Below are 23,719 nucleotides of genomic sequence, written 5' to 3' on the forward strand. Positions count from 1 at the left end.
CTGGGACATTCCCATGCCCTTAAAGTCTGGGAACCAACTGTCCCATAGATATGCAATGATGACTTTCAAAAAGTAGGCCTTAGTGAACTACGTGCCCCCTGGGAAAGTGCCTTTATCCTAGTGGACCTGGATGGGGAGGTAGCTTTTCAGATCTGCTCAGTTCATCACTTCCTTAATTTCCTGCTCATTAGTGAACACTGGCATTTAGCGAGTTACCAGATATTCCTTATAGCACAAACATTCTACATTCTGGCACACACAGATCCCTACAGGGTTCTCTCAAAGGCACCAGACTGACCCAGTACCAAACCACATGCCTTCATTAACAGCTGCCACTTCTGTGGAAAGCCTGCTGGCTCAGGGACCAGATGGTTTTGATTTCAGTCTCAGATCTGCTACTTTCTGCTATGAGACTTGAGCAAGTAGGATTCTCTCTCTATGCCTCAGTTTCCTCATATTAAAATGGAAGTGGTTGTGAGGATTATAAGGAATAATACCAGTGGCTCACTTATCAGAGTATCTAGCACATCAGAAGCCCTCGTGGAGACCAGCTGTCCATACTACTTTGAGGGAGATGAGTTCTAGGGAAGGCCGTTAGCTGCTAATCTGTTAAGGTTGCTGAGCCTGTCCCAGTATATCTGCTTTTTCACAGGGAATTAAAGTGGTCTTTTTCGTTAAGCATTTGTGATTGTGCAATTGTATCTTTTTATGAAGAATTTGGAAGGATTTGCTCCAATTTTCAATCTCAAATTCTCCCGGAAAATGTCTATATTATTTGTACTCCACTGGATTTTAATGTTGTCTTGTTTAAAAAAACAATCCCTGGTGATGGATGGTGGTGGTGTTTGCACCAAAGTGTGAATGTACTTAATGCCACTGAACTGTACACTGAACGTACACTTAAAATGGTTAAGTTTATGTTCGGTGTATTTTACCACAATTAAACAGACAAAAGCAATAAAACTGTGGTTTGTATTGAAGGTCTAGTAATTCCAATTAAAGGGGAAAAAAAGGCAGAAAATGGTCTCCAATTGTTTATAGGCCCTGCCGGCATTGCTGTAGCTAATGGAGACCTGATTTGTTTATAGAGTACTAGAGTCAAGTTCAAAAGGATTAGTTTTGTTTATTCAAAAGGACTCACTGAAACAGACTGAGGAGGCTGCTAAAAGTACAACTAAAGCTACAGAGGCTTTTAAGAAAGATTCTAAAGAACCAGTATGTTTGAAATGACCAAGAGAAGTTAATTATCCCATGGCTGCCCATGTTACCTGGCTTACGGGTTGGTTTTGGGTGGTGGTGGTAGTGGTGGTGGAACTCAACCCCAATGGCACTACTTTATATTGGGCTGTGAATATTAACTTCTTTTGAGACTGGAAGGAGTGCAGGAACCATATAACTCTAACCCCCCTCATTCATTCATTCAATACAACAATTGTCTGTTGAATTCCTTCTTTGTGCCTAACACGAGGTAGTGTATACTGTGGTGGATGCTGGCTATACCATGGTAAGCAAAATAGAGCTGCCTGAACAATGTACCACATCCTTATGGGGAAGACAGACATGAAGCAAATAGCCACACAGACATGTAGTACACATCATGGTAAGTGCTGTCTTTAGAGCAAAAGTACAGGTACTCTGAGCCATGGATTAGGAGGGTAGAGTCAAATCTGAGAAGGTCAGAGGAGGCTGGCATCTCAGGTGAAGGGCATTCTGGGCCAAGGCTGTGGAACAGAAGCTACCTGTCCTCCAGGGAATTGAGGGCTGGTCAGTGTCATGGCAGGTGCTTCTGAATGAGAAGACTAAGGTTGAATATCTCACTTCTGCAGAGTCAGGAATACAAGTAGATCATCTGATGCTCCAGTTTTCTGTTTACCCCCACATCTAGGGACATTTACTCAGACTCCTGGACTTGTGACATTTGTGCAGGTAGAATTACTTCCATCTTAAGGAGAGTTTTGGCCCACCTCCACATGACCCCTCTCGGTGGGCTCAGGGTCTGTTGTCACCTGCACCTCCAGGTCTTCACCAAATGCCCTACATTGGCCTCTCCATGAACCAAGCAAGGTCATTTTTATTATTCCTTTTTCTAGAGCACTGCTTCTGTTCACTCAACATAGCTTAGGAAGATTGGTTATGATTTTAAAATCGTGGACATGATCAAAAACTAGCCTAAGATAAAATTGTATACAACAGTAAGATTTCAGCTATATAAAAATTTATGCATTTAGGAAAGACTGGAAGGAGATAAATCAAAATGACGGTGATGTCTAGTTGGTAGGATCTTAAGTATCTTTTTACGCCTCTCCCCTTCATTTCCTAGATGCTATTTAATAAATATTTAAAATAGAAAGTAATATTGAAATATTATTAAATATTTAATAAATATTTAAAATAGAAAGTAATATTGAAATAATAATAGGGGAATGTCGTATCTCTTCATCATCACACAAATCTTTGTTGTTTCTTTAATGTGAAGAACAGACTCACAGGGGCTTTTAGAAGTGTTTTAAATATGAGCTACAGAAGCACTGTGTAAGAGTGATAGGATGGCACAAGACAAAGCATTTGTCAAAGCATTTCTGTTGGGTGGAGATTTTTATTTTAAACAGAATTCTATTGTCATGGAGTCTAGGGAATGCTGGCTCAAACAAAGTTAGGCAAGTTTCTCCACCACCAGACTTCTGTGAAGCATTCACTACCTAGTGGGTTTTATGAACCCAGGAGAGAGGAAGAGAGAGAGCACATTCAGCTTTCCCCAGATTTCTGGGAAGGTTTATTTCCTTGGATCCTTGCAGGCTTTGTGCTCGCTGGAACATGCACTGGAAATGCTGCTGTGAAAAAGAAACAAAAGGCGGTGGCCACCTGGGCCCCACATGGGTCTCCTAAGGCCTTGACTATCTGGACTTGTTAGGCAAGTTGTCAAATTGTACCGGACATAGTTTCTCATCTATCAAATACAAAGATTAGATGGAATGAACTTCTAGCTCTAAGATAGGAATGTGTAAAAATGCTGACAGTTTTGTAACAATGAAAGGCAGACTTCCAAAATGTTCAAACAGAATGTTCATACAATCAAGCTTTATCTGTCCCTCAAGCAGCAAGTGATGCCAATTCTTTACTCTGCAAACCACTTCCGAAGACAAAAAATATTTGGCACCGTTCAACAGATTAGCATTCCAGTCTGCTGTTTACACAAGGTGAAATGTCCTCAATGCCTGTGTTACAGTATACACTCCACCTTCTCAAACACTTGACAAGCGAAATGTAGTGAAAACAATCGTTTCTTAGCCACCTCCCTGCGTAAGGCCTTCGAGAAGCAGGCTGATAGAAGTAAGGCTGATTCCTTTGCTTTACTGGAAGAGTGACCTTCATGTCAACAAAGAATAGAATGTCCTGATTCCAGATAGAGGCTGCTTGCTGCTGCTGCCTTGATAGATTTTATCATCTGCTGCTGTGGTTGGAACATTTTCTGGCGGGAAGGATTCACGGACCCTGCTAGGGAACAACAGAATTTTCTGCTGTGCAACCTCTGAGACTCTTTCTCCACTCTAGGAGGCTTCCCATGGTTCCAAAGGCCCCAGACCCCAGCCGTTCCCCTCTCTGCCGGCAGTGGTCAATACCTAAGTCAATTCGTGGTTTCCTCTCACTGCAAGCCTGCTTGCAGAGGAGTCTGTCCAGCTTGCTTTCTTGCCAAGTATACAGGCATTTTTCTTTTTAAGGGCATAATGCTCATTGCCACAGGGAGTCCTGCTGTGTGTAACTAAGCTGAGAACACTGTGGAGGTTATGGAGGGTCAAGGATCCTCCCACTGCTGCACACTGATACTCCCTAATCTGGAAAAACAGAATAAAGCTTGACACCTCAGCAGAGTCCACTTGTAGCTCTTCCCAGTGGTCCAGGGAGGTCTCTTGAATCCTCATTCTTGTCTTCTTTTCTCCCTGGAAGTTCTTAGGTTCTTACCAAGTAATAAGACAGTGTGAGAGGATATATATAAAACAGCTGCTGAGCTGAGCATTATCAAGAGGCAGACCACACTTTGAGGTCCACAGTAGCAAAGTGTGATGAGAGTGATTGGCTCACATTTTAGAAATGCTTCCTCTTTTTCTCTTCCTTCTGCTTCCCCGTTTGCTTTCCTTCATGTTTCTCTCTAGTTTAGGGCTGATAAATAAAAGTACATGTGCTGTCATGCTCTCCTCACAAAATCATGGCAGACATTGTTATTCAATCATGGCATTTTTCCTGATTGAACTTAGGGATGTAACCAAAGATGAAGGTGAGATGATCAAAAAGGGCAGCCGGGGGCTGCCTGGGTGGCTCAGTCAGTCAAGCGTCCGACTTTGGCTCAGGTCATGATCTCACAGTTCGTGCGCTCGAGCCCCGCATCGGGCTCTGTGCTGACAGCTCAGAGCCTGGAGCCTGCTTCGGATTCTGTGTCTCCCCCTCTCTCTGCCCCTCCCCTGCTCATGCTCTGTGTCTCTGTCTCAATAATAAAGAAATGTTAAAAAAATAAATTAAAAAAGGCATTCGGCAGTCTACTCCTAGGTAGATATCCAAATGAAATGAGAGCTTATATCCACAAAATGACATGTGCAAGAATGTTCCTGGCGGTTATATGCCCAGTAGTCCCAAACTGGAAACAACTCAAATGTCCACCAATAATAGAATGGATAAAAATATAGTGCATGCAGTAAAAAATGAAATATTCCACAGCAACAAAAAAGGATGAACTATTGCTGCACACAGTCTGGAAGCATCTGAGAGACAGTATAGAGGAAAAGAAGCTACCCATAAAGGAGACACACAGTGTGAGTCTCTTTACTGCAGCTCAGAAATAAGCAAAACTCACCTGTGGTGATAGAAATCAAGACAAAGTTTACCCTCAGGAGAAACTGACTGAAAGGGGCACTAGGAAGCCTTCTCAGGAGTAGAAAATGTTCTGAATCTCGATATTGGTGGTGGTGTATATGGATGTGCACATATGCAAAAATTCATTGGGATGCACACCTAAAATCTGTGCACTTGGCTGTAGTTACCCCTTGTTAAAAGCCTTTAATAGGGGATCAGTTTGAGAGCTGCTGTTCTGCCCTTGCTCCTGTGTTTGTCTGTATATACAGCATGAGGTCTTGGGTGTGACTGTGATCCAAATCCAGGCTCTGTCACCTATTGGCTCTGTATCTTGAGTAAATTACTTAACCTCTTTGTACTTTAGTTTCTTACCTCTATAGCACGGATAAAAAGAGTACCTACACTACAGCACAGTTTTGACGGTCAAGTCAAATAACTCTTACGAAAAGCTTCAGACAACATCTCCCTGGTACATTTAACGTACTCATGAAATGTAATGTGAGGACTTTGTTCTTTCCCCCTTTCTCCTCTGACCATCTAGTTCTTTCTCATACTGACTTCTCCCCCTGTCTTCCCATCATCTTTCTTCCTTTATTCTTGCTTTCATACCCCCTAGATGCAAAAGCCCAAAACATGAAAATACATATTTTAAAAGTTTTATTGAATACAATATATAGTTATATTCATAATTAAAAAGCAGGCACGCTTAGTATTTTCCATGTGTCTCTTCCAAAGCCCAGGCCACATACCAGACCAATTAAACCACATATCTGGGGATGGAACACGGGCATCAGTAGCCTCTGAGGCTCTCTAGGTGATTCTGACATGATTCCAGTGTGTACATAAGTTTGGGCACTGCCGGTTTCATGGCTGTCTGTTCCATCCATATTGTCTTAGCTGCTTCAGCATATGGTTCTGATTCCTGGCTGGCCATTAGAATCACCTGAGAAGCTTCTAATTCATACTGAGTCTCAGGCCCCATCCTGGGTAAGGCCTGGATATTTCTAATGTGCAACCAGCATTAAGAGCCACTGTTCTAGAGGGATTGGTATCCTGGTAGGTCTTGTGATCAGGGCGACACCAGGCATACCCCCTCCACCCCCATGTCTGTCTTGAATTAAAATCCTTCTCTTCGTTTTTGAAAACTCCTATCTTTGTCTCCTTTCTATTGCAAGTTGAGTATGGAGAAGAATATTGTGATGCTGATAAATTCTCGATATGTTTTACTCTCAGTATGGGATTGTGCTGGATGCAGGCTCTTCTCACACGAGTTTGTACATCTATAAGTGGCCAGCGGAAAAGGAGAATGACACAGGGGTGGTGCACCAGATAGAAGAGTGCAAGCTGAAAGGTAAGATGAAGGAGAAGGGGGGAGGGGAGACAGTGGGGCATGAGAACACGAGGAGAACATACATGAGAACATGTGTGGCAAGTGGAACTCATGAGAAAAAGGAAGTTGGGTAAAAGAACATAGTGGAGCTGCTGTTGTTGCTATTTTATTGTCATTATAAAAATAATATTGAAATCAGTCCTTAATGATGGAACCCTTGAGAAAGAAACAAACTTAAAAACCCTTGAGTAATATGGCAGCTCCCATCACCTGGACACTTCTGTGTGCCATGCACCAAGTGCTGTAGATGCATTATTTCATCTTCACGGTCTCCCTTTGACATATGGAATATTAGTCCCATGGTTTAAAAATGAGGATCAGATGCCTGGGTGGCTCAGTTGGTTAAGTGCCCAACTCTTAGTTTTGGCTCAGGTCATGATCTCATGGTTCATGAGTTCAAGCCTTGTGTAGGGCTCTGCGCTGATAGCACGGAGCCTGCTTGGAATTCTCTGTCTCCCTCTCTGCCCCTCCCTCACTCATGCTCTTTCTCAAAATAAACAAACTTTAAAAAATAAAATAAAAATGAGGGCATTGAGCTTAAGAGAGGTTATGCCACTTGTTAAGGTTGCTTTGAGCTAGTAATTGATGGAACTGGGGTTCAAATGGAGATCTGCTCAACTTTGAACCCATGACTTCTCCAGTGGTTCTCAAATTTGAATCTTTAGCAGAGCCCCCTGGAGGGTTTGTTAAAACACTGATGCTGGGTTCCACCCCCAGAGTTTCTGAGGTAGAAGGTCTGGGACAGGCCCCAGAATTTGCATTTCTAACAGGTTCCCAGGTGATGTTGATGCTGTTGGTCCAAAGAATTATTACTCTTAATCTTGGTCCCCTAAGCTACAGCTTGGAAGAAATTTTCAAAAGCCTTTAGTTTTCACATAGGCACGGAAGGCCAAAATCATAGACTCCTAGGCCTGGAAAAGGACCTCGTGGATCATTTCAATCTTCTCATTTCAGTCTTCTCAGATTGAATGTTCAATGTTCTCAGAGAAGGAAGCAAAAACCTGGAAGACTAGTGACTTATTGGTAGCAACAGAACCAGGACAAGAATCTAGGTCTCTTAACTGCACTCCAGGCTCAATGCTACTCTGAATCGCCGCATTACATACTGGCTTTTGTTCCTAGTTAGTTTTCTCCTAAGGTCACGGAACAGGTTAGAGTTGTCCGTTCAGCTCCTTCCACTCCATCCACCCAATGCCCCAAAATGCACTGAATGTTACCACACTGCACCATCCTCTTTTACCTTTATCTCTCTTGGCCTTCTGAGTCAGGGGCCCATTGTATATATTTAGTCAGACAGGTAATCTAGCTCCAAGAAGATTGACTTTTACTTTGATGACCTGCGGGGTCCCCCAATTTTCAAAGTTTTCCAAGAAAGTGGTAGAGAGGAGATGTTTTCAAGAGAGCAAGTCATTTTACCCAGTAGCTTAATGTCCTCAAATGTTGGCCTCGTCCATTTTGAGACAGTACTTTAAGCATTTCTTAAAGCCCAAATCCCTCATTTTATTGACTTCTCGTTAATTCACTGTCTTCCCTTTTTTTTTTAAAGCATTGCTTGTATTTTTTTAATTTAGTAGCTACCTTTCTTCTGAGACTCATCCCATGTGTGTCTGGCCTAACACATGCAGGGCTTTTCCCTTCTCAGAGAGAATTCTCTAATCAAATATTTAGATGAAAGTTGAGTGGAAAGCCTCCAGTTCTTGAAGGCTAGCCTTTTTGAATCAAAACGGTTAGCTGATAACTTAGAGCTGATTTTTCATTACTGTTAAGTAAATAGGCTCTTTTAAAAACCTGTGAAAGATATGGATAACATATCTGACCATTATCTTTAATTCACATTTTCACTAAAAAGCACTGACGGTGTAGATGTTTATTTTAAAGTGAGCTGAAATTGTTAAGCATAACTTCAAAAAGCTTAAGGAATCTTGGCTCTAATCCTCTTCTTAGCAACAGTTAGTTTTGCTCTAACACTGGAAAAATAGTTTCACTAGGGGGACTGGGTTTCAGAGTGGAAAAATCTCTGAGGAGACACGTATTCTAGCAAAGGAAGAAACTCCACTTCAGAAATTTTAGGTACTGGCCATGATCACATAGCTAGTTAGTAGCGGTTCCTGTCTTTTCAGTAAAAGCCAGTGCACCTTGTGCTTATTTTAATTTTTCTAGGCATTAGTGTTAGTTACAACTTTACAGGAGAATCATCAAAAAGCAGCTCTCTAGGGTAGCTGTCTATGAGATCCCCATTAAACTTTGAGAGAACCTGTAAGGAAGATTACACAATTGAATGTGAAAATTGCACCATCCAGCGGCAAAATTATTGAACAGTGGACAGACCCAGTCTGAGGCCTGAAAATAATTCTTATCAAGGCCAGGTTCAGAGAGTCACCCTCTAAGTACACCAACTTAATATATTGTAATATATCACATCATATATAACTTAATATATCACACCAAAAAGCTGTCTTCTTTGATGGTCTCTAAAGACACCAGTGTTTTGCTCTAATATTATCAAAGTGTGTCCTGTACTTTTAAAAAAGATTGTCATCTGCTTCTACATCTTTCCTTAGGTCCCGGAATCTCAAGATATGCTCAAAGATTAAACGAAATAGATGCTTATCTGACTGAATGCATGGAAAGAGCCAGTCAAGTGATTCCAAAGTCCCAGCACCAAGGGACGCCTGTTTACCTGGGAGCTACGGCAGGCATGCGGTTGCTCAGGTATAGAAACAGGTGGGGACAAAGAGTGGCTGGGGGTTAGGCTTGGCATTGTGAGAGCCTCTGAAGTTATGGGATAGTGCCACACCCCCCTAACACCCCAAATTTAGATATCCTGAATGGCAACACTTTAGAAAGAAGATCTCAGGAAGTGGGTAAAACTCCCAAATTCTTAGTATGTGTAATGGTGGGAGTTTAAAGTATGATTTTAAAAAGTCCTCTTGCCCGTCTGCCCCCAGAGAATTCAAGGGGGCAGGGGCACAAAGAGAGAAATGTTGAGCCTCTGTACTCTGGGATTTGAGACTACCAATTTAGCTGTCCAATATCTGGGAGGAGGAAGACCAGAGGAGACCCACAGAGGTCCCAAGACACAAATAGTCACAACTAGCACATCTTCATTGGTCACCACTGAGTACCCATGTGCGTTATCTTTTGTTCATTCATTCATTCATTCAGCATGTTTTGCCTGCCTACTCTGTCCTGGGACATGAAAGTAGGTGACTCAGCTCTCAAGGAGATCAGAGTTTCGATACAGGCAATCAGTTCTTCAACAGAGGAGTGTTCAGAGCTGCTGTGGGAGCACATTTGGCCCTGCCCAGAATGGGAGGAGGAAACACAGGAACTGATTCATGAAGGACAAGCTGGAGGGTGGGGGAAGGGCACATTAAAGGCAGAGAAGATGTCACGCATTCTATTACGTATGTTTCTCCAACATCTGTTATGTGGCAGACACTGTTCTAAGTGCTGGGGACACAGCAGTGAAGAGGACAGAGTCCCTGCCTTCCTGAAGCTTGCGTTCTAACAGAAGTGCAAATGTAGGGATGAGTGAGAGACCAGGGCATATTCAAAGGACCATGAATAGTTCTGCATTGATAGAACATAGACTGCATATAGTAAAATAATAATAAAAACAATAGTAATAATAGCTATGAAGCAGCTTGTATTTGTTGAGCCATTACTATGTTAGCGCTGTGCTTTAATTTAATCATTATAACTCTTTGAGGAGGTATTATTGGCTATTCTTAGCCAGATAAGGGAGCTGTGGCATACACGTGTAGAGTAACTCACGCAAATTCACACACGTGGTAAGTGGGAGGATCAGGATTCTAAGTGGAATTCTGAAGAGGCAGGGTCCAGCGCATGAAGTGCCTTGTGGGCCACACTGGGAGTTTGGTGTTCATCTGGGAGGTAATGGGTAGCCATTACAGGATGGTACACAAATGACGACACTGGAAGAGAGGTGGATTGGGAGGGAGGAGAACTGGGGATGAGGCAGCCACAGGAAGGGTGTGAAGCTATTCAGATGAGGGATGAGAGGATTCAGCTGTGGTTGGAAGACAGCATTCTCTGACCTAGAGGCTCTCAACATTGTGTGGTCTAGATCTCAGAAGCAGATGTATCCCATCTTCATTATGACAACCCTGGAAGATTCCTTCTTTAGGTCTCAATGTCTCAAACAGACCCAAGAACTGAGATTCAATGTGAATAAGATTTTTTTTTTCCCAGTCTGGCTCCAATGGAGGTTTGGTATCTGTCCCAGGACATTTGCCACCTGGTGTCTACTACAGCCCTAATTAAAAACCTCAAGCAGAGCCTGACTCTGGAACTAGCTAGAAGCCACCAGCAATGGCTAATGTAGCATTCGTCATCTATAGGTGTGGTGATAACCAATATCCAGCCATCACCGCCCCCCAAATTAAAATTACTTTGATAATATCTTGGAGCCAGGGAGCAACAACAAAAAATGGTATTTTAGAAAGAGCAGTCTATGTAGGGACTGGAAGGATTTGGATTTGGAGAGGCGGGCGCCAAAAGACTAGTTCTGCCTCACCCAAAAGGAGGGCTCCTCAGACAGCTGTGTGTGTGGATCTCTATCTCTGTTTCTTCCAGCGAGTTATGGTTCGCTTCCTAGGAGTGTTGCTGGAAGCTCTGACTGAAATGAGTACCTGTAGTTATTCAACAAAACCGGTAAACTCAGCTCTTCTTTGTGCAGGATGGAAAATGAACAGTTGGCAGACAAAGTCCTGAGTGTGGTGACCAAGAGCCTCAACAGCTACCACTTTGACTTCCATGGTGCTAGAATCATCACTGGCCAAGAGGAAGGTGCCTATGGCTGGATTACTATTAACTATCTGCTGGGAAAATTCACTCAGGTGATTATCTCACAGCTCAAGGGAGGTAGCTCCCAGGAGGTCAGTGCCATTGCTATCTCAGGCAGGATTTGGATCGGTAGCCAGAATGAATGATGGATGAATGGATGAAGTAATTTATCCCCACAGTTGCAAGGGTCACCAGCGGTATTCTGATGAATTTTAGTATAAGAACGTTTCCTCTTGGAGGATGAGGAAATCATACCTTCACCTTAGGGAGACAGAGAGGAAGTAAAAAATCTATCATTAAAAATAAAAATAGCAAATATTTGCCTAGTGCTGTGTGTCTTGTGCTGTGCTAAGCACTTTCCATGTACTGTCTGATTCCATCTTCAGAACAATATGAGGAATTCCCTCATTTTAGAGTCTCAAATTGAGGCCTAGAGAAGGTAATTATTCTGTTCCAGGTCACATAGCTAATGAGCAAATGAGTGGAGACTTGAACTTGAGTCTTTTCAGCCCACATTCCTTGTTCATAAACACTGGCTATGCCACTTCTATGTTGCTGCAGTCTGAGCTCTATCTTCAAAGTCCCTTAACCTGCTGTTGATCTTATCCAGATTCAGGAGCCTTCAGTGACCTTTGTGTCACCTTATCCCCCCTTTTCTTCACCTTAGAAAGTCCCTGAGTCCAAGATATAGTGTGAAACAAAGGTGTCCAGAAACTGCTACCACTGATGACTGTACTCTCTTTCAGAAACTGAGTTGGCTCAACCTGAAGCCAAATGGAGGCAATTCTCAGGGAACCTATGGAGCTTTAGACCTTGGGGGAGCCTCTACACAAATCACTTTTGTGCCCCAAAACGAGAGGATTGAGTCTCCAAGCAACGCTCTGCACTTTCGCCTCTATGGCAAGGACTACAGCGTGTACACGCACAGCTTCTTATGCTATGGGAAGGATCAAGCGCTCAGGCAGAAACTGGCCAAGGACATTCAGGCAAGTTTAACTGAATCCAGACCCACCCTCCCCACATCTGGGCCACCAGCCCCCACATCCTGTTGTTGTCTCTTTCTACTTCAGTAATTGGTCTGAACGTGGTTACTGTACTTTCCAAACCTTTTCAAACAGGATATCTAACTACATCTGGTCGACCCCTGTGAATCGTCCCATCCAGACATCACCTCCTGTGTTTGTTTACTGCACTGTCTCCAAGGACACAACTCAAATCCTTTCTTGGCAAATAATTTCTCACCCCTGTGGGCTTGACAGTGAAAACTACGTGCTAGAGTATTGTTGGGGGATTGTGCAATTTATAAGCTCTTTAGCACTTTTTAGTCTCCATTTCCAACAAACTGCAGAAAACAGGGCTGTTAGAAACAACCTGGAGAGAAGGAGAAAAACACTCAGGGAAAACAGAATTTATCCATCAACACTTCAAGTCTTTTCCCCAGACGCTTTTTGTTTCTTGAAGACAAGAAAAGTTAAACATACTCAAAATCATGTGAGTACCAGGCACACCCTGACACACACAGCAAGGATGTCACATCCAGCTGAGTCTTGTCTCCCCTGAAAGGACAACCAGTTCCCTGCTCTCCTCCAAAGCTCTCACTCTGGTTCTCAGAAGCACTGTCAATAAGGTACCTCCCATTGGAATAGGAGCTACTGAGAGATACCTACTGAGCCCCAAGGCTCTACTAAGCCTTTTTTCATACCAGCCCCCTTTCTTCTCTTGAACATACTGAGGTGTGGGTTAAAAGTCATTTTGGTACTCCTGGCTTAAATGCTCTAAGGCATTTTCAGCTGTTGGAGCTTCTGATTTTTTGCTTGAAAGTGGGGATGGGGTGTGGGCAGACTCCTCCTGGAGAACTACCCCAGCTTGGACTTGTGAGAGCCTTGAGAGTTTTCCTTGTGAATCTTTCATTTGTACTAAGCACTAGGGGACATTCCAAAATAATGGCATTTCTTCCAGCTTGAACTCTATTAGCTTTCTATGAATAGTGAAAGCTCATTTACATCTGATACCACTTCTGGTGCCTATTATACAAATCTGACTATTGCTAAGGGTGAAAAGGGCATGGCAAGGGTATATTGATGCCAACGCTAACATATTGTAAAATTCCTACACATTAATGAAGGCAGAGTGGTGCTTTTGTACCCAACATATTTGCACATGATGTCTTCATGTGATTTTTCCATTCAGGGTACAAATGGAATCCTCAGGGACCCATGCTTTCACCCTGGATATGAAATAGTAATGAATGTAAGTGAACTTTACAGTGGCCCCTGCACCAAGAGATTTGAGATGACTCTTCCATTCGATCAGTTTCAAATCCAAGGCACTGGAAACTATCAACAATGCCATGAAAGCATCCTTGAACTCTTCAACACTAGTTACTGCCCTTACTCCCACTGTTCCTTCAATGGGATTTTCTTGCCACCACTTCACGGGGATTTTGGGGTAAGTTGTAAAATAATAAGGTATATTGATTAGGATGATTTGGGTTGCAAGTTATAGAGTATATGTCTACATGGTGTTTAAGTAATAGGATTTATTTTTCTCTCATATGATAATAAGCCTTGAAGTAGATAATTCTGGGTTAAGTCTTTGTTTTAACAATGTTAGGACTTGGATCAGCTTTCTTATTATTTTCTTGCCCTTTTTTGTGGTGCTAAGATGGCAGCTTCTGTTTCATATGCAAAACTAAAGCAGGGGAGGAGGAAGTTTCTCTTGCATACATTTCTGTCCAATTTTGCAGAAGTGCCAACAACTGTCTTTTCAGATGCCCTTGGCCAGAATTTGATGAAATGCACACTTCTAACCCATCTGTGAACAAGGGGGAATGGATTACCATGTTTGGTTTAGACTAATCGTTGTTCATCCTTGGAAGTAGAGAGTCTTTCTTACACATATTGTGTTCCTCTACATGGGTGAAATCAGGAATCTGTAAGCCAGAAGAACGAGCTGGCTGATGGATAGGCACACCCATTGGGATCTGCCATAGGTGGCTTCATGAATGTCAGAAGAAGGAGAGGTAGCAGTTAGATGTCTTGGCTAAAGGTTTTCCTCTATAAACTCAAGTAGAAACTTAGGAAATCCCAAGGAAATATTGAAGATAGCATCATTTATACTACATTTTGATCAGCTGGGGGACTAGTTGAATCCAAGCTCCAAATTCCTTTTTAATTACTCTAGAATAAGACAAAATATTTGAGGAGAGGTAGAAGAGGTGCTGCTTGAACTACTCATAATTCAGATTTCATATTTTGGTCCTGGAGACCAAGCATTATAATCGTAGTTTAGTAATAGATTGCAAAATTAGCTACCATCAATTAAGACCAATTATTAACTAATTACTTAATTACTTAAGATATCACTCATAGAAAAAAAAGGACTTTTATCTGCCTTCACACTCTTTCTCCCTTTCCCAGAAAACAGATCAGCATATGAGGAGAGAGGTTCAACTCTCCTATGGGACCTCCGCAGGAGAGCTTCACCCAAGGTCTCCTGGCTCAGCCCAATGTCACAGAAAGAGCTCCCTGGATAGAGCACAGGCCCTGTAGTAAGAGTACCTGCTTTAAATTCTGGATTTGCCACTTGTCAACTATATGAGCTCTTCATTCCCACGGTCTCTGGGAAAACAATGATGGGTGGTACCATGGATCCAGGCTTACCTTACCCATGGCCCAGACCATAGTTCCTTCTCCCCTCAAGGTTCCTGAGGGAAATAACATGCAAGAACAATGCCTGGCAGAGTAAGGCTTGGTGATTAGTTAGCTCCGAACCTAAATTTGTTACCAACTAGAACCTCACCTGGATGCCCTATAGCTGAACTGGCACTGGCAGCCCATATTGGACTTTTCTGAGCCAACGCAGTTGCCTTGGATCTAACTGCTGGAAGATAAAAGAGAGGGACACAAAAAGGAGGAAGGTAGCGAGGGGTGCTGGGGACAGCCAAGGGCCCTTTCCATTCCAGTCACTGATAGGAAGTACATCTGGAGGAAAAGAAATGTACTATTGTGTACTGACTTTTTAACTTTTCTGAAAGTTTCACCTCCAGGGAAATATAGCCCAATTCTTGTCTTCAAGCATGAGCAAACCCTTTCTACTTGAGGGTGGTGGTGGTGGAATTTCTTGCCTTTGAATGTGATGCTTCCAACCAGGTAGGGAGAAGCAGAGTTGAAGGGGTAGAGGAGACTTGAGTTCCCCTTGGATGCCTTTTTGTTTGGTCTCTTTGTCCCTCGCTGAAATTGTTCTCCTTACAGCCTTCTGAACCTCTACTTGGCAGTCTCCTTAGATTAGCTCATTGTTTTCCTCTGAATAAGATCTTTTTTCTCTGAATATAGCCCTTAAGGTCAGCACTGTACCTGTACCTATTCCTGCTTTGGCAGTTTCTGTTACAGAACTTTTTTTTTCCCCTCTGTAATTTCCCCCTAAAGCCTAAAAAAAACTTTTTTGGTCTGCTTCCTCATTTATAAAATGGGGACAGAATTACCTGTCTCCTTGCTAGTTGTGTGTGATAAGCCAGACAAGTGGTGGTGGACTAGTAAATGTCTAACAACCAGCTCTCTGGGGATGGAGGGGCTAAATTGTGGCATTTGCCAGTTTACATGGTAGTACTCCTACCATGGCCCATTTTAATCACCATAATATCAACTGGCCCAAAAACTCTTGAAATTTTAACAATTAGCTCTTGTGAGTGGATAAGAGCCACCTCCAGCATATCACCACCAGTAGCAGAAAGCTAACGTACCCTAGTACCATGTGGGCCCTTAGTAAGGTTAGCCCTTTGTCCTAATGGTCCTCACCCTCGGCTGTTATACCTGCAGAAGTTCCCACTGCCAAGTTCTTCATCTGGAAGCATAAATATTTGCAACACAAAAATCCAGTTGCATTCCAATTATTTCCAGGACCAATTAGCCTGGGTATTCTCAAGCCACAGAGAATTTGCAGGGAGGGAATGTTTGCCACAATTACATTCAGCGCTGGTGATTTAATTCTTACTCTTTAAATAGGGTATTAAAAAACTGTCGATGTTGTTTTTCTCAGTTTGACTACATTGGTTGCTAGACAGAATCCAATTTGTAGGCAAATCAGAAACACCAAAAAGGAAAAGGGAACATCTGTAGAGAATTATTTATGAGGTAATTTAGAAAAATTTTTTAAAGTTCACATTGTATCATTTATATAAACAAGAAAGAATGTAAAACAAATTCAAGAGGGAACTGGAATTAAAGAACATTAAACACTTGTTTGTTTCCATATGTATACATATACTTGTGGGGGGGGGGGTGCATGCGTGCGCGTGTGTGTGTGTGTGTGTGTGTGTGTGCATTTAGCTCTGAGCTTCTGAGTAACCAAGGGGAAAAATAAGACATAGCAAGATACATAGTTTTCATTATACCCAGCATACTGGGTCCCAGGACAAAGCAGAGCTGTTCCACAATTGATTCCCAAGGATATTTTATAAAGGAGATTTCATTAGACAATGTCTTTGACCATATTTTTTTTAATTGCAATTTCAAGTGAAATAAGCCATACAGAGAAAGACAGATACCATATGGTTTCACTCTTATGTGGATCCTGAGAAACGTAACAGAAACCCATGGGGGAAGGGAAGGAAAAAAAAAAAAGAGGTTAGAGTGGGAGAGAGCCAAAGCATAAAAGACTGTTAAAAACTGAGAACAAACTGAGGGTTGATGGGGGGGTGGGAGGGAGGGCAGGGTGGGTGATGGGTATTGAGGAGGGCACCTTTTGGGATGAGCACTGGGTGTTGTATGGAAACCAATTTGACAGTAAATTTCGTATATTAAAAAATAAAAAAAAAATAAATTGCAATTTCTTATAGCAACTATAAGCTAGGGGCAGAATATTAAAAAGCCAACTCAGTCATAGCAATTCTGTAATGGACTGAGGCAGTAGGTCTTTGATAGATACTCAGCTTGATAGAAGGGAAGAATTCAGAGTAGCTGGAAAAGGGGGAGACATGTATCTTTCAAGTCCTCTTCCATAAATATCTAAGCTGGAAACTGGAAGATGGGGAGCTGACCTTTTGAGACTATATGTTCTCTAAAGATGGCCTAGAATGTTACTATTCTCAGTTGCTGTTTAAATATGGGCCCACAGGTAATAGACACCAATCAATTAAAGGTTTATAAAGTAAGGCTAATTCCTAACATGGAGATTAAGAAGCTGATCACAGGGGCGCCTGGGTGGCGCAGTCGGTTAAGCGTCCGACTTCAGCCAGGTCACGATCTCGCGGTCCGTGAGTTCGAGCCCCGCGTCGGGCTCTGGGCTGATGGCTCAGAGCCTGGAGCCTGTTTCCGCTTCTGTGCCTCCCTCTCTCTCTGCCCCTCCCCCGTTCATGCTCTGTCTCTCTCTGTCCCAAAAATAAAAAAAAATAAAAAAAAAAAAACGTTGAAAAAAAAAAAGAAGCTGATCACAGATTTTGACCTTAGTAGTACAGGCCATCCCCCTTAGTACCTAAAGGCAAAGTCAGGAATTCCTAGAACTAAGTCATCATTTCCCTTAATAATTGCCTTTAGGTCCATTCTGGCAACAGAATGCCTATCTGATGTATGGAGTCTCCTAAATCATACCCCAAGAACAGAATCAGAATGATTTTTTTTCTTCCAGACTTTTAAAGAGTCATCTACCACAGCCATCTGATTTTGAGCAGTGTATCCTCATGAGGTATTAAAAGAAGAAGGTGGTTTTGTCATTCAGTATAATTCTTGGGATTATGAATAGAAGCATTCTTTTTTAAAAAAACTTTTAAAGACTGTCTTTAAAAAACTTTTAAAGATTGTCTTTTTTGAGAGACAATTTTTGAGAGACAGAGACATAGTGTGAGTTGGGGAGGGGCAGAGAGAGAGAGGGAGACACAGAATCTGAAGCAGGCTCCAAGCTGTCAGCACAGAGCCCGATGCATGCAGGGCTTGAACTCACAAACCAGGAGATCATGACCTGAGCTGAAGTCGGACACTCAACCGACTGAGCCACCCAGGCACCTCCCCGAATAGAAGCATTCTGAATAGGGTTAAGATTACTTTTTAATTACATAATATAAATAAATAAAGGAAAAAATACTCACCCTAAACGTTATCATCCCATCCCATCTCATCAGCACTTAATTTTTGTGAGTTCAATTCCAATGCATGTTTGTATAAACAATATTCCACCCTAGAAGAGACTTTTCCAAGGGATGTAAGAGGCCAGCTTAGATATTAAAACTCACCTGAGTGGGTTTCTGAAGAGCATATACAGCCAGGAAAACTATCAGTTAGGCCTTGACACATGAAGACTTTCAGAAAAGATTGACAGATATATAAAATGAAAAAACAAGTATGAATTTGAGTATGAATGGTTCCTGAGCAGAAGAGAAATAGATGACCTTATTCTGGAGCACAACTGCCCAAGAAAGAAAGATGAATAAACATAGTCCCAGCTCAAACAACAAGCAGGATTTGCCCCTGATTCTAAGACTTGATCTCTATTGTGGCTACAGAGAAATAGTAATTTCTATAGTCTATTTCTATACGGAATATAAAAATAACATTATGATCTGAAAAAAAAAATTTAAAAATATGTAAAGGAGATGACCTCATCAGGATGCAGGAGACCGAAGGGGAAGGACCCAGAAAGAGAAGCTGGTCAAACATCTAGAGCCAAGATGAAAAGCTAAGACAGGTGTTTCTCATAATGATCCATAAACAGATTCTGACAGTCACATTCAGGTGCGTGTTAACAAGGCTTTTCTTCCTTAAGGAATATCAAAACCAGACTTCGGATCGGGTCCAGCCAGGACACCTAAACTATGAGCAGTTTGCTGAAGGCGTCCTGCAGGGATAAAACATTAAGAAAGCTAACTCTTTATCTTCCCAGTTCCTGTGGACGTAGATGTGGCTGAGGAGATTAGGGCTGAGAGAGTTTAAAACATTACTTCAAATTTGATTCAGGTATTTGTAATAGAAGGGCATATTTGTATTTATTTTATTTTCTATTCCTTATATAATGGCATTATTTCACAGTTGCATATTGCTTACTTGATTCTATTTTGAGAGAGGACTCTGAATCATAACCTGCACAGTCAGGTCAACAGCTGGCAGCAAAATATAAGGGTTGTCTAGACCAGCCGTGTGTGTGTGTGTGTGTGTGTGTGTGTGTGTGTGTGTGTGTGTGTTAGTTAAAATGTACATAATAGAAAATTACCATTTTAACTACTTTCAAGAGTACAATTCTGTGGAATTAAGTACATTTACGTTGTGCATCCATCACCATCATCTACCTCTAAAACTTTTTTGTCTTCCCAAAAACAAACTCCACTCATTGAACAAAACACTAATTCCCCACTCTTATTTCCCCTCTGCTCCTGACAATCGCCATTCTGCTTTTAACTGCTCTGAATTTGACTATTCCAGGTACCTCGTATAAGTGGAATCCTGTATTTGTCTTTATGTGACTGGTTTATTTCACTTAGCATAATGTCTTCAATAGACACATCATTCTTAACTCTTCAGGGGATCACAAGACTCTTTGGAGAATGTGTTGAAAGCTAAGGATTTTCTAAGCAGAAAAATGGATGCTCAAATTTTGCATACAGTCTAAAAGATATCATGGTTCCTTGAGATGGACCTTTGAGCCCCACATTAAGAACTCTTAATCTAGAACAAAAGGTACTTAGAAGCCAGAGATTAAAGTAGAACCACAAGCCCAAGCAGGGCAGTGGCTTGGAATGAATGTCACACAAGTGTTAGAGGTGAGTCTGTTTAGATGGATGGGAAGCAAATGTAGACACATGTGCCAGAGACAGATGATCCTGAAACTGATGCTATGCCTGCCTCTAAAATGCTCCCTGCCAGGGCAGAGCAAACCTAATATCTAGTAATACAAGCAGGTCACCCACACTAGAGAAGCGAGTTTACATGTGTAGTCAGGTGAGAACAAGGAGGGTAGGAGAACATGTCAAGTGGTCAGTTTGGGGCGGAATCTTGAGACTAAACTGTAATAATACTTGTTCCTTCTGTGACTACAAATACTTCATTTAATCTTTATTCCAAAGTACTATCAATAGGTTTTTCATTGGATCTTTGGAAAATGATTTGACAAGCCCCCTTCCTTCCTTTATAGACAATTTTGGCTTTGGGTTAATTTTCTGGATTTGTTTCCCTGGAAACGTGATAAAGATGGGAGTGCCAGTTATATTACTAGGCAACAATTCTTATGAAAAAAAAATGACCCCTGAAACAAATTGCATCTGGACTGGAAGAAATTAGAAAATGAACAATACCTACTCTATGGACTTCTCTAATCTGAATAAAGGCTCTGTGTATGTGGAGTATGTAACAAAAGGCTTTATTTTTATAGCACTTATTTATTGTCCATCATACCATCTGCTACTTGTTTGGGTTGTGCTGTCTTCCATTAGAGGGCAGGGATTTTCATCTATTTCCATCACTGCTTGGAACATAGTTGTTATTCAGTAAATAGTTGTTGAATGAATGAATGAATGAATGATATGCAGCCAAAAGTCAAGGAAGAGGTGGAATGAAAAAAAAAAGGCTATTGAATTTTCCAATTAGGAGAGATTTTAAGGAGCATAGTTTCAGAAGCCATGTCAAAGTAAACAAGAAAGCTCCCTGCGAGATGTTCCAAAGTTGGGGGAGCAGGGAGGAGGGTTGGTAATTGACATCACAAAAACACGAAGAAACATGAGAGAAGATAGATGCTGCACTGAAACCAGCTAAGTTAAATTGAACGGGAATACATGTATTGCATTTTTGTATAGATTAAAAGTTGCACAAAATTTGGCTGGCTGGCATGGGCATGGTCTTTATAGGTTGACATGTCAGTCTCCCCCACTGTGGGGAAGAAGGGAAGGATGGTATACTTTTTATCTTTTTATTTCTAGGCCTGCCAGAATGCCTGGAATTGTATATTTCAGTAAGAGCACTTTAGTATTTGGAATATTCTAGGGAGATGACCAGCATGCACAGAATGGAGGTGGAAAAGCATGTAGCATGTTCAGAGACCTATAAGTACTTCCATTTGTTTCCATGTGGGCAGGCAGGAGACTTGCCTCTAGTATTCCAAAAGTTTTCCCCCAAGCTTAAAGATAGCGTTTTGATCATTAGATGCCTTTGTCTGAGGTTTATGATCTGTAAACTCAGTTGTGTATAGTACAGGAAAATGATGGTAATTTTAGGAAGATTAAAGATGAAGATATGGTTCAGGGGTTTGGAAAGAAATAATTCCGGGCTTTGGAGGAAATGAATAACCCTGTCTGAGGGGCTTATAAAGTACCATTTTTGGGACTCAAAGAAAATAGAGCATATTTTAAGCTTTAGGGAAAAATTATCTCTTACAGCTATAAAGTGTTAAGAGTCTTTTTGAAAGAAGATCTCATAAGATCTGTATAGATATTTTAAAATTTTTAGGTCTAACATACTTGCAGTAAAGTGTGTACATTTTAAGGCCATAGCCTGATAGTTTTTAAGGACTACACCTGTGAGTCCATCATCTAGATGAAGATATAGAACATTCCCAGCATCCTATAAGGTTCTGTTATCCACTCTCCCAGTTGACACACTCCCTCTAAAGATACTTACTAGCCTGACTTCTATCCAGATAGATTAGTGTTGCTAATTCTTGGAATTGTAGTATGTATTCTTTTTTGTCACACTTCTTTCACTCAGTATTGTCTGAGATTTATCTATGTTGTTGCATGTAACAGTAGTTCATTCTTTCATTGCAATGTTGTATTCCTTTGCATGAATACACTAAAACTGGGGTGCCTGGGTGGTTCAGTCAGTTAGGCACCTGACTTCAGCTCAGGTCATGATCTCAGGGTTCATGAGTTCAAGCCCCGAACTGGGCTCTCTGCTGTCAGTTCAGAGCCTGCTTTGGATCCTCTGTCTCCCCTTTTCTCTGCCCCTCCCCCCCCTCAAAAAATGAATAAACATTTTTCAAAAATACACTAACATTTATCTATTCATTCTATAGTTAATGGACATTTAAGTTGTTTCCAGTTTGGGGATATTATGTACCACTTTATGAACACTCTTTTAGTGCATATTTCTACTCACAAAATATATTTACCTTATGACCAAACATTTTGCCCTCAGGAAATTCTCTCAAGGCAAAGGTTCAAAGATGTAAGTATATTGTGGCATTATTTATAATAGTGAAATATTAGAAAGCCTAAATACTCATGAATAGGAGAGTAAGTAAATTATGATATAGCTATACATAGTAACCTTTTATAGTCATTTACATGGGTAAGGTAAAATCTACAGGGAAATTTGCCCATGATGTATTATTATCAAGTGGAATGAAGTAGGATTATAAAACAATGTGTCTAGTATGATAACATTTAGGTAAAAATATATACATATATTTTAATATTTTACATATATATTTGCTGCAGGGATTAAGCAGCAAAATTGTTAAAAGTGTTTCTCTCTAGGGAATGGTTAGATGAAGGGGAAACTTTTATTTACTTTTTATTTTTCTAATGTTTATTTTTTAGAGAGAGAGAGAGACAGAGTGTGAGCGGAGGAGGGGCAGAGAGAGAGACACACACAGAATTGGAAGCAAGCTCCAGGCTCTGAGCTGTCAGCACAGAGCCCAATGCAGAGCTCAAACTCATGAGTGGTGAGATCATGACCTGAGCCGAAGTAGGATGCTTAACCCACTGAGCCATCCAGGCACCCCAGGGAAACTTTTATTTTTAACTTGTAATAATTAAATTCTATACAACAAACGTGTTACTTTCTAATAAGCCAGAATTCTTAAGACATATGTATTTTGAAGGGAAAGAAATGAAGAGGGTAACTTTTATATATTGAAAAATAAGTAAAAGCAGGATTGAGATGCTAAGGGAGGTTTCTGTAGTTCAGGCAACAATCTTCAAGAGTCTATGGCATGCAGAGCTTTGGGGGTAGGTGGTGGCATAGACCAGGAGTTCCTGCCGACAAACTATGTATCCCACTGAAGACTCAATATTTTGCATTATCTGCCTACACAAATTTTCTATTTGTTAATGTTTTTCACAATAATTTTTACTTATCTAAAAAGCAAATGTCATGCCTTAGCAAAAGCAAGAGGATTTTTAGATGCTTAACTCATTAAGCCTTTTGCTGGTAGAATGAGCTCTAGGGGTAATTTTGGAAAGTCTTCTGAAATGTTACAACTTAAGGAAATATTAATTATAAAAATTAAGACATGGTTATTATTAAAAAATCAAACTATACAAAAAGCTTAAAGATCCAACTATATGTTCCACAAGAAACTCACTTTAGACTTAGGAAACTCGCATAGGCCAAAAGTGAAGTGATGGAAAAAGATATTCCATGCAAGTGCCAACCAAAAGAAAGCAAGGGTGGCCATACTTAATCAGACAAAACATATTTTGAGTCAAAAATTTTCACAAGAGTCCAAGAAGGATATTATATAATGATAAAGGGCCAATTCACCAGGAAGATACATTAATTATAACTATGTATATACCCCAAATCAGAGCACCTGAGTCTTTTTTTTTTAATTTTTTTTTTTACATTTATTTATTTTTGAGAAACAGAGTGAGACAAAGCGTGAATGGGGGAAGGGCAGAGAGAGTAGGAGACACAGAATCTGAAGCAGTCTCCAGGCTCTGAGCAAGCGGTCAGCACAGAGCCTGATGCGGGGCTC

General features: G+C 41.2%; 1 protein-coding gene across 4 annotated transcripts in view; it reads left to right on the forward strand.

The window, feature by feature from the left end:
- Window positions 1-23,719, forward strand: part of ENTPD1 (ectonucleoside triphosphate diphosphohydrolase 1) — a 129,332-nt gene that overhangs the window by 97,449 nt on the left and 8,164 nt on the right. For all 4 annotated transcript variants that reach the window (XM_058697303.1, XM_058697302.1, XM_058697301.1 and 1 more), the window contains exons 3-7: window positions 6,079-6,196; window positions 8,797-8,947; window positions 10,938-11,097; window positions 11,791-12,030; window positions 13,235-13,492. In XM_058697303.1, coding sequence (XP_058553286.1) covers window positions 6,079-6,196; window positions 8,797-8,947; window positions 10,938-11,097; window positions 11,791-12,030; window positions 13,235-13,492 — 927 coding nt within the window. The remainder of the gene's footprint in view (window positions 1-6,078; window positions 6,197-8,796; window positions 8,948-10,937; window positions 11,098-11,790; window positions 12,031-13,234; window positions 13,493-23,719) is intronic.

Source organism: Neofelis nebulosa, chromosome 13 (genome assembly GCF_028018385.1).
Source record: "Neofelis nebulosa isolate mNeoNeb1 chromosome 13, mNeoNeb1.pri, whole genome shotgun sequence".
Lineage (NCBI taxonomy): Eukaryota > Metazoa > Chordata > Mammalia > Carnivora > Felidae > Neofelis > Neofelis nebulosa.